Raw genomic sequence first — 12,207 nt, forward strand, 5'->3', positions numbered from 1 at the left:
AGATTTTCTTCAGACATTGTTAAGAAGTGAGAAAACAAAGCTATTAAGACAGAAATACACGTACTAACGTGGGAAAATGTGGCACAGGGACTAGGAACTAAGCACAGCGGACCTTGAGACTGAATGCCCTGCCAGATCGCTCTCGCCCCAGGAAGAGAGGCAGGATAAAAGCTAAGCCAACACAGCTCAGACCTCAGAGTGATGCATCAGCTCACATCCTTCTTCTTAACCTCCTCCCACATGACTAATCACAGTAAATGCATGTGTGGTATGACTGTTACATTACATTCGCTTGTGACTTGCAAAACTTCACAAGTCTGCAGTGCCTAGTTGCAGTTGCTTATCTGTGATTGGACCCTTGCAATTTGCGAGGAGGGGCTTAGCAAAGGGTCAGTTGTCCTGATAAAAATTCAAATTAATTAAAATTGTAGATTAACATTTTTGGACACAGTTTGAACTCTAGTTTTTAGAGAGCTGATTTTCCTTGCAGCACATGAAGTAAACATTTCCACTAATTGGACAGTGACGTTAGACATGCTGATTCTGGTTGTTTCAGGGACCTGTGAGGTCTGTCTGTCTGTGTGTGTGTGTGTGTGTGTGTGTGTGTGTGTGTGTGAACTTTGAAGCCATTGGATTTACAGCATGAGCAGCTCCACTCACCTGACAGCAGGTGGAGGGGTCAAAGTTCACACACACACACACACACACACACACACACACACACACACACACAGATCATATGGTATAGTTTGGTGCAGACCATCGGATCTCTCAGTCTGTATGTTGGATCAGTGGATCACGATTTTGGATCTTTGGACATCTCACTCTGTCTGAGATTCTACAGCTGCAGAAATAAAGAGGAAAAGGTGAGAAGAACAACAGTCTGAGTGTGTTTATGTGCAGCACATTGAATCTTTAGGCGCCACCAGCTGCTTCTCTTCTCTTCCGTTGTTTTTGTCCTCTTATGCATCTTTTGTTCTTTCTAAGTGTGTGTAGAGCTGTTTATAGATCTGTGAGTGTTTTTCTGTTCTTACATGTTTGTAGTTCTGCAGGATTTATTATCTTCAGGTTATTTTAGTCGTGTGTGACTGTACTTCTCTGTTTCCTGTGCATGTGATAGCCAAATGTAATCGGGCAGGGAGATGTATAGATATATATATTTAGTCTTCTGAAACTGTGCTGTTCAGTATTAATATTAAAAACAGCAAGTACAAAGTAGGTTTAAAGGAATAGTTTTTTCTTTTTGTGATATTCAGATTGATACCACACTGAAGAGTGTGTTTATGCCGTTTAACTTCAGTTCAAATATGTTTACAAATCAAGAGTATATACTTACATATGATGCTGATGCAGTCAAACTCAAATCTCACCTGTAGAGCTGTTTATCCATCTAGGTGTGAGCTGCAGAGTTTTGGAGATATCAGCTGTAGAGCTGTCTACTTTCTCTGACGATGGAACTAAAAATTGATTTGACTTCTATTAAAACAAGTTGAATGTCTCACTGTGATGGCAGATTTTCCACTAAGAAATACACAATAATACACAAATTACTCGGTAAGACAAAGTGTAGTGCAATAAAACAAAGTACAACATATCCCTCTAACATTTGGATTATGACGGCTGAGGAATTTTTACAGCAGAGGGTACTGAAGGTGTGACTGCTCCTGTCAGCAGAAAGAAGAATAAAATCACATTTTAACTGCTGACTCACTGAACTGTGAACTGAACTGAAAAAAACCTGCAGCCTGCACATTTAAAGGACCAGTGTGTCAGATTTAGGAGGGTATGTGGGAAGAATATGGCAGAAATTGAGAAGCAATTGGGTCAGGCCGGGATTTGGTTGTATTATTCTTATTCTTATTCTTATTCTTATTCTTATTCTTATTCTTATTATCATTATTATCTTTTTCCCTCCAAATTCCCTCCATGTACGGTCCCTGTCACTACCATCTCCTACTGTTTGGTACATAGAGGGAAGCTTGTTAAGAAAAATGTCGGGCTGTAATCAGGTTCGCGGCTGAAATATGCTAATGAGACTCAGGTTAAGGTTGGGCTCAGCTTTTCAGGCCAGATTAAAGTTCTAATCAGGATTCCTGACACATTATTTTAGACCTGATTTAGACACAAAGTACAGAAGGCAAACAGAAGCCTGGTCGCTTGGTTGTGACGTTACTTGTTGGATTTTTTTTTGGCAAAATTATAGTAACAAGGACATTAAAGTCTCCAACATTTTTTCCTTAAAGCTGCATCTACTTGTATCTATAAGAATTATTATTATTCTGAAGTTTTACTTTCCAAAATACATGTTGTAAAATCGTTTCCCTTCTTAGAAGCTTTAGTTTTAGCAAATACCACTTTTCTGGTCTAAAATTAAAGGGACAGTTCACCCCAAAATCAAAAATACATACACATAAACAGCACCTCTGGCCTGCGCTGCTGTTTATCCAGATAGTTTAGTTGTGACTTGCAGAGTTTTGGAGGCTGTAGAGATGTCTGTCTTGTTTGTAGGAGAGGATGGATGCTGTCTAAAAACCAGCCACCTCAAACCAAGTCCTTACAGATTGAACAACTGCCACCCAACTCAAAACAGAATCTGGATTTAAGTTTCACTAATGACTGATGGCCTGAAATCACGCTGTTGAGATCTGATCATCTGTGACCATCTTTGAAACGTTCTCTGTGTGCTTCCAGCCAATCAGGATGGAGGGCGAGGAGGATGGGGCAGGGCGGGTCAGAGAGCTGCAGGAGCAGAGGATGGCGGTCCAGAAGAAAACCTTCACCAAGTGGATGAACAGCGTCTTCTCCAAGAACGGGGTGAGACAGGAGGACATGAAGGAGACATGATGTGACTGGAAGAAAAAAGTACTGGTCTCATAAAATCAAAGCTATATGCTGTTGAATAGTTTAATCCAGTGCCTCCAAACCTTTTTTTTTTTTTTTTTTAGATACGTATCCTCACAGCTTAGTTAGATGGTCTCATTTAGCCCTTCATCAGCATCATCATCATCATAAAAACAGATACCTGAGAAATCTACTTAAGTACAGTAACAAAATTTCAGTTCCTTCCCACCTCTGCTGCTCTCTTGCTAATTACAGCCGAGTCATGTTGGAGCAGAGAAACAGAAATGTGCTGAGTCGATGTTCCATGAACCGATGGTGGTGATGACAGTAATAATAAGACTAATGGAGACACCTGCATGTGTCTGCAGACTGATTCAGCAACAAACACATGAACAGACAGACATGTGGACTGAATGTCCTGTACAGGGACCGTAACTTTAACTGAACTAGCTGCTGATGGGAACAGACTATCACACAGGTGTCCTAACGTCACAGAATCTGCTAATTTCAGGATGTTAAACTGTCCTAATTTTCACTTCTCCTTCAGGTAGTGTTTGCTAACTTGATGATAAAATGAGAAAGATGAGAAAATTAGTGTTGGTTGGTAGGTAACAGACATAAAAGTATAAGCAATGTTGGACTGAGTGTTGAGGATTTCCAAACCTGAGATAAATTTGGGATTCCTGAAGTTAGTGAGAGTTTGTATCTGTAACATCAAATAGGGAAAACATCTGACTCCTTTTATAAGATAGGAGGTTTCTATAAAAACCCTTTATCTTTAGAATTTTTTTTCTTCAAAAAGTTATCAGTTTCATCAGATCAGTGTGATTAAACGAGAGAATGAGGGTGAGAGAATAACTACAGGGAGCCAATCAGAGATCAAGGATGTTGGATGCCCATGTTTTTCTTTTTTGTGGCTTCAAAGGTCTTTACAGATCAAATGAGAGAGTTTGTGTGTTAAAAATCAGACAGATTCTCTTTCATATGTCAGAGTCAGAGGTTGTGTTTGTGGCTGCAGCGATGATGATGTCATTGTTATTGCGCCTGTTATCAGTCACATGACATCTGTCTGATAACCAGATATTAACTGCAGTCTGTAACACCTACAAACACACAGTCATCAGTCATGATAAGCTGATCTCAGCCTCCTCATGCTCTCAGTATGAATAATGTTTCAGAATATAGATACAAGTGTTGCTGCTCTGTCTCCTGTGAGCAGCTGGAACAGATTCCAGTCGGTTCTCGTCGTTCTGGGTTTGATTTCACGTGTTTTCTCTGATAACACTGGTGCCAGCTGTTGGCTGAAAGCTGAAGCCTGCCACGGCTCCTCATTCCCAGAATTCCTCTGGGATTCCTGCAGGATGGCAGCAGGGAGGCGAAGGCGCAGAGCTTTCACGCTGTAACTGTTTCCATCCACACGTTCACTTTACCTGCTGCTTGTCCTGCAGAGGGTCTGCAGCTTTTCAGCCTGAGGTCATGACCTCTGACATTTGTTCAAAAATTACAACGTTTTTTTAAAATGTGAACATCTTGTGGACTACACTTTTTTATGCAAAATCTGAATGTGCAAAGTATCCTAGTTGGGAACTTAAGTTAATCTATCAAATAAATGTTATTATTATAGAAATAATACATTAATAATAAAATGTTAGTAATACATTTAAAAATGATTAATATTGTGGCACCGCTATCTTTATCAGTATTGTTGTAATACATATTCCGGCCACCAGTGGCAGCGGTGAGCGCGCTGCTGTGGATCAAACTCAGATGAGGAAGAATTCTGGCGCCATCATGAAATTCACCTTGTTCGTTTGTGTGGATTTTAATTGAAGTAAACCGCTCTCAGTCGGAGTAAATAATGTTTTCTGTCTCTATAAACTCACCTGACATCACCTCTTTCCCACCGATAATAACACGATCATTTCTCCGGTGAGTCTGAGTTCGTCTCTCTGCCTGTAAAACGTCTTCTGACTGAAATGTTTGAGTTCGATATAAAGCAACACAACATGTTCGGGTATTACAACATTTAAGCTAACCATGTAGTGTTCCCAGCGTCGAGTCATTTTCATGATTCTTCTGATGTCTTTACGTCTATACAGAGTGAAACACGAGGGAAATTAAAGATTAAATTAATTTTTTAACGGACTGTAAAATAAGAAATGCGGCTGTTATCCGGATTAAGCTAACAGAGGACTAACTAATGGTAGCTAGCTTCAGCAGCTCTCTGAGGCTAACTGACGGGAGTTCATAGGTGGTTTACCCTTAACCTGACATTAGCCAGTAATGGAGGAAGTATTCAGATCCTTTACTTAAGCAAAAGTACTAATACCACACTGAAAATACTCAACCACAAGTAAAAGTCCTTCATTCAAAATTTTAGTTCAGTAAAAGTATGGAAGTAGTATATATCCGATGTTTTGCATTCATGCGTTTGTTCAATTTTACTGCTGTAGATGTTTAAGTTTGAGCTCATTTTAACTACTTTATATAGTTTTGGTTAATTTAATCTACTCAACAGGTTTCATTGAAACTGAAGTACTTTCTATTGAAGAAATAGTCCTCTTGAAAACAGCTCACTAGTACTGCAACTAGAGCTTCAATGATCACCAACTATTTCGATAATCGATTATTCGTTCTGATTTTTTTTTTTCAAGAAAAAAGTCAAGCTCCTGTAATGTGAATATTTTCTGTTTATTTTACTCTTTTGTGACAGTACAATTAATATCTTTTAATTGCGGGCAATATAAGATATTTGAGGACGTCATCTTGGGTTTTGAGAAACACTGATCAACATTTTTCACCATTTTCTGACATCTTATAGATCAAACATCGTGTGTCAAAGCAGAGATGAATATAGTCAGTCTTTTTCAGCAATGGTTTTATTCTTGGAATAATAAATAATAGTTTAAATTCCCTGTTATCAGCTGATAACTTATAGCCCCAATAGCTTATTTATTGTGCATCCCTAAATCTTTCAGTTAGTCAGAGAGGTTCAGACAGAGGGTCTAGATGTAAAACAAACACTTGTGAGTCTAAAGTTAGGACTGACACACCTCCTATGTCTAGGAATCTCTCCACTTAACACTGAGCTGCACTCAGTGGTAAGATGTTACCTGACCTGTAGATAACCAGGATGTCCTGAAGCAGACTGGACAGAGACGTTATGTAACACACTTCAGGACTCTCAGGATGATTTCACAGTGAACTTCCTGTCAGTCACTGAGCTGTAAACACATTTATTACATCTTAAAAACACTTGAGTTTGAGTCATTGCTATAACTGAGTAGTATCACTGTATACATAATCATATGTGCAGAAAAAATTGATTAGCTTGAATCTGTTATTTTTTTAATTGATGCTTTGATTCCTGATATTTACATATGGCATATAACAGGTAGTTAGCTCGATGCTAATGCATAATGTATTGTAATTGCGATAATATTGTCTTCTGTGATGTGCATTGTTTTTGGAAATGTGAGTTATGATATTAGAACTCCAACAGTTTATCAATTAATTGATTATTAAAGGGATAGTTCACCCAAAAATGAAAATTTAGTCATTATCCATTCACCCTCATGCCGATTGAGGGTTAAAAAACAAAACAAAACAACAACAACTGGAAAGAAACCATAAAGCGCCTCCATACTGCTCATCTGGTGTAATCCAAGTCTCCTAAAGCCCCTACATGCCGTTTGCACACCGTCTCAGCACACACACCCAGTTCAGACAGTGTGCATGTGAGCGTGGCTCCAAGCTAAAGATCTATAGTGAAGATTCAGGATAAAAACATGGTGGAAATAACACTTTGTATTGGCTTGGCATGCTGGGGCTTTAGGAGACCTGGATTACACCAGACGAGCAGTATTGGAGGCATTTTATGTTTTTATTCTGTTGTTTTGTTCCATTTGAAAACTGGTCACCATTCATTTCCACTGTTTGGGGGATTCTGCAACACTGTTTTCCTCCAACAGTGTTTTGTAGACTAAAAAACTAAAACTGACCTTCAGTCAGCATGAAGGTGAGTAGATAATTTTCATTTTTGGGTGAACTATCCCTTTAAGAGACTATTCAATTAATCACCAACTCTTTTGGTAACTGATTAATCATTTTTAAGAAAAAAAGTCCACTTTTGTAAATTTCAGCTTCTTGAAAGTGAATATTTTCTGGTTTCTTTACTCCTCTCCGACAGTAAACTGAATAGCTTTGGGTTGTTGACAAAATAAGACATTTTAAGGATTATTTTATTATAATTATAATTATAATATTTTTTATTAATTGAGACAATAATGACATAATGTCAGATTAAGTAATAATTAGCTTCAGTTGTTTTAGCAGTGAACTTGTTGGTTTTGGATCTTAAGTGAACATCACAGAGTAAAAGATCAACTGTCATTCTTTAACTGTCCTCACCTCCTGCAGGAGAAGGTGGAGCTGACTGATGTTTACACCGAGCTGAAGACCGGAGTGGTTCTGATTCGTCTGCTGGAGCTCATCTCCAGAGAGACGCTGCCTCCACCCAGCCGCCGCAAACTGAGAGTCCACTGTCTGGAGAACAACAGCATCGCCATCAGCTTCCTCAAAACCAAGGTAACTCACCTGTCCATGTCAGTCAGAGTCCTAAAATCCAGTTAAGTATTTTCCCTGTCCGCCTATTGGCCTGTGGTCCATGTAAATGATGGTACTAGTTTTGACTCGCCTGGTTGTGGTTTCTGCTCCAATTTAATTTAACATACTGCCTTTGCCTACTTGAACTGACAGCTTTGCTCAGCATGAGAACAAAATACCACAACAAACAAATCAAAATAACAAAACATCTAAAACTAAAGATAAAATAATGGATAAAAATATGCATAAACGAACAGATAAAATAATTGCTGTAAGAAAAAGCTAGATGGTAAAAGTGACTCTTGAGAGACGATTTAGTGAATTCTTTACTCAAAGTTCAACAGGTTAAGTAAGGCCAGATAAAATTGTTACAGTAATTTTCGAGCAGCAAGCGAAGGGAAGCTAAAATGAGGAAGGTATGATTACGCTGTTGTGATTTGGTTGTAAGTCTTGTGTCTGCACTTTGGACACCATGAAGATGTGTAATCAGATTTTGGCAAAGGCAAGTGAACACAGCATCACAATAATCCAGAGTAATAAAAGTTATAAAAGAATGAGAATGAATGATGACTCTTTGAACCCAATTAAAGTAATACAATATCTATTTCTAGAGATATTTCTCAAATAGAAAAATTGTGACTAAGTTAGGTTTTTAAGATGTGACTCGAGTGATGATAAATACAGATTAATACATATTTCACATAGAATATTGAGGCTGAATTCAAGTGAAAACCATTTACAAGCTGTGGAAAAAATAAATTAATTTTACTGCTGCCTCTTCACCACCTGCTGCACTTCATTACTTTTATTTTGAAGTTTATTTGTATAGCGACCAGTATTTAGCATGAACCACTGCCACAACCCGCTGCATTTATATCCTAAACTAGGGCTGGACGATATGGTAAAGAAGACCAACCATTAAAATCGTGATGATGTGACATTTGTTTGAGTCTAAACCAAACAAACATGTTTCCTTTCATCTGGAGAATAAATATTTTAAGCCAGGACGTCTCTGCATCTCTACAGTACTTAATTATAATACTGTTTTCTCACACATTTATCCTTTCTCAAAAAAAAAAAGTTTCTGGATATAATTTCGATAATATTGTGATTAAGTGTGCATCTGTTTCCATAGCTGCAGCTTGAAACAGTGCAGCCATTCCCAAACACTGGGTCGGTCACAGGAGAATTTATATGGCTCACCAAATAGATAAAATTAATAGTATTGTCGTTATATTCTTATGATTCAGTAGTCTATAGTCCTATATTGTTTCCTGATGAGATGAAATAAAACCAATGAGATGAACTCATCCCATCATATGACATTTTTTTGGTCTCCATACTGATATATTTTGAGTATATTTGTCTTTTTTATTGTGTGAGCACACCTCAGACTGCTGAGAATTAGCAGCTGAAGTCTTTTGGTCATTCATGTTTATTCAGTACTTTGTATTGAGCTCCATCTTGTGTTGATGTTCATGCATTACAGCTGTTATTTTGACTAAAAACTAATGTAAAGTAATTGAGCAGATATTTCTTTCTGAACAAACTATTCAGATTTTTCTCTTGTGACACAAACTTGTACCAAAGAACAGTCTTAGTTTTAATGCTCTGATGAATCCAGATGCAAGTTATGATCTGTAAGTCTGATCCTCTAAGTTCATCTCGTCCCCCATCCACACAGTCTGATACTCAAAACAAACCAATCGCTGTGTTTCCTGTCAGATTCGGGTGGATCTGATCGGTCCAGAGAATGTGGTGGATGGGGACCGAACGCTGATCCTGGGTCTTCTGTGGATCATCATCCTCAGGTTCCAGATCGGGCCAATCAACCTGGATGAGGTAATGAACACACAGATTGTTTGGATTTATTTTCTTCATTTTAATTTTAAAATCCTCTCCTAGGAATAAACAAGACGGAAATACATAACAGGTTTAATTTTTTTTTTCTTTTCTTTTCTCCTCCCTTTCCTCCTCCTGTCTCCTCTTTTCCTTTCTTCTCCATTCCCCTCTTTTCCTCTATTCCTTCCTTCTCATTTTTTTCATGTTTTTTTCTTCTTCCCTCTTCATTTTTTTCCTTTCATTTTCTCTTTCCTCTTCTTCTGTTGTTTTTATTTTAATTGTCTCTCCTCCCCTTGTCAGGCGGGTGGTGGAGCCAGTGTGGCTCATCGTTCGGCAAAGGAAGCTCTCCTGATCTGGTGTCAGAGGAAGACGGCGGGTTACAATGGTGTTGACGTGCAGGACTTCTCTTCCAGCTGGAGGGACGGACTCGCCTTCAACGCCCTCATCCATGCACACCGGTAACACACACGCCCACGCACACACATGAACTCACACACTTATCTCCTCCTCACACTTTCATCTGCTCTCTCCATCCCAGGTCTGACCTTTTTGACTACCGTCGTCTCCATGGCGATGATCCCCGCCGTAACCTGGAGCACGCTTTCTCCCTGGCGGAGCGTGAGTTCGGGATCATGCAGCTGCTGGATGTGGAGGATATGGTGGTCCCTCATCCGGACGAGAAGTCCATCATGACCTACGTGTCTCTGTACTACCACTACTTCTCCAAGATGAAGCATGGACAGACCATCCAGAAGAGACTCGCCAAGGTCAGAACCAACACTTGGGGGTGTTGCCATGCTTCCCAACCTCAGGCTTGGGCCCCTCCAGAGGGTCAGGAGATGAGTCTGAGGGTTTGTCAGATGATTAATGGGTTCTGATACACAAAATTTTGTGAAATATTAGATGATTTTCCTCTTTGGACCAAGAGACTGTGCCCAGAGTGTAGAGTAGAAATGGCTCTGTCAGAGTAAGATATCAGACCTACGGAGACAAGTGGTCCAAACTGTTGGCTCTTCCTCCCTCTGCAGGCCGCTGTAGGAACTGCAGCAGCTGTCTCTGACTAAAACACACACCGTTTCTTTGCATGCAGGTAACATGCAGGTTTAAACATCCACAGCCTGTTGTGAGTGTCCATCTGTTGGCTCACCACTCTCACATGGTGACTTTCTCTAATCCCTCAGCTCCCACCTCCTGCCTGCCTGTCAGTCAGTCAATCAGTCAGTCAGTGTGGATTACTGTTGGATTACATCCAGGACTCACAGAGCTACGACACACAGAACTCACACCACTGTTCACAACTACACTGTTAATTATAACAGCAGAAGACTAGAAAAATCTGCTCTAAAAGAAGGGTTTAATCAGAACTCTGCAATAAATTGTAACTAAAGAATATAATCAGTAATTTCCCATGCTTAAAAAAATATGTGTATATATAAAATTTATATTATACAAATTAATTGCCGAATTAGATAGTAATTATTAAGATTTCTGGGATTTCTGGTAGTTATTTTCATTTCAGTTGGAGGGTTTGAAAAATGGTTAGGAAGTTTAGGAATATTCCTAAATTCATATGTGTATACATATACTCCTTAAAAATAGTTGTTTTCTACATAATCTGGTGTTTCACTAATGCAGTTATTCATGTAAACAAAAAATCGTTTAATATTTGAAATGAAATGAAATGATGCAGTAATCTTATTTGTTTCCTAGCATCAAAATGAGTGAGAATTAAATAATCCTGATCAAAACATGGAATCAAAATTAATATGAAAAGCTGATAAAATAAACAAAGTGACAATTGCATTCATAGAAACTATTTAATTGTGACGATAAAGGCTTCAAGAATCTGGAAATGTTTGGTTTTGGTACGTTGAATGTGCTGAATTTTATTCTTTAAAAAGCTGAATGAACCCTACAGTCGGTCAGGTGACCATGGAGCCTTTTTGTTCTGTGTATCTGACTGTGGGCGGAGCCACAGACTCTAAGCTAATCAGATGAGATCACACACACGCTGAGACGCTGCTGGAGGCAGCAGCAGAAGCACTCAGAGCCAACAGACACACTGAGGCTGCTGCACACCTTTACCTGCTGTGTGCACCTGCTCAGAGACACAGAGGAGACGAGACAGGATGAATGATCTGAGAGCTCAGTCTGATTCAGAAACTGACCTCCTGAGGACTTCACGGTGGATTTAAGGAGCATTTGGTGTTGATGTTTTTTTTTTTATGTTGTTGTGAAGCTGCGTCAGTTTTTGTCACTTAGCTCTGTCGGGTTGGTAAGCTCACATGTTAGCGTTGTTTTGAGAGCTGCATTGTAGCTACAAAAATGTTTGTGAAAATATTTCTTCAGTGATCTGAAGAACAAGTGTTGGTTTCAAGTTTCTAGCTTTGTACAGATTTGAATCATCCATTCTTGGACTTCTCTGACCGCGCTCTGATCTGACACATGATGTTTACTGTGGTGTAAAAAGTTTTTTATTACGATGTATACTGTGAGACAGTATTTAATTTAATTTGCTGTTCTGCTTATGTCGAGGTTGTTTTTGCATCAGTATTTCTATTTGTGTTAAGACATGTAGAAATTAGAATCAGGACATAATTTTAGCACCATTTTCCAGGTGTTAGTGAATGTTTATGGCTTCATGTTGTGATGACAAAAACAATTTTAACTCAAGTGAGAAGTAGCCTCATTTTCTCATATGCTTACATACAATGAGACTTCTGTTTTAAACCAGTGAAGTCACCCCCTGCTGGCCATTAAGACGAATGCAGGTGTAAAGCAGTTCGTCATTGGCTTCACTTCTCAGAGGTTACGTCTAGTTCTCTTATATAGTTTATGGTTGGAGCTCACGCAATGTTTGCTGTTTATGCTTATGTACCAGGTAAACCAGGTATGTTCAGATCCAGTGATCTACCTGGG

General features: G+C 39.0%; 1 protein-coding gene across 1 annotated transcript in view; it reads left to right on the forward strand.

Moving 5' to 3' along the window:
* Window positions 1-741: 741 nt before the first annotated feature.
* Window positions 742-12,207, forward strand: part of sptbn5 (spectrin, beta, non-erythrocytic 5) — a 59,881-nt gene continuing 48,415 nt past the window's right edge. The window contains exons 1-6 of the mRNA XM_084742186.1: window positions 742-866; window positions 2,692-2,814; window positions 7,261-7,428; window positions 9,172-9,288; window positions 9,589-9,746; window positions 9,827-10,055. Of these exons, the coding sequence (XP_084598312.1) occupies window positions 2,701-2,814; window positions 7,261-7,428; window positions 9,172-9,288; window positions 9,589-9,746; window positions 9,827-10,055 (786 nt within the window). The 5' untranslated portion in view covers window positions 742-866; window positions 2,692-2,700. The remainder of the gene's footprint in view (window positions 867-2,691; window positions 2,815-7,260; window positions 7,429-9,171; window positions 9,289-9,588; window positions 9,747-9,826; window positions 10,056-12,207) is intronic.

This window comes from Lutjanus erythropterus, chromosome 18 (assembly GCF_056507025.1).
Source record: "Lutjanus erythropterus isolate fLutEry1 chromosome 18, fLutEry1.hap2, whole genome shotgun sequence".
Classification (NCBI taxonomy): Eukaryota; Metazoa; Chordata; class Actinopteri; order Lutjaniformes; family Lutjanidae; genus Lutjanus; species Lutjanus erythropterus.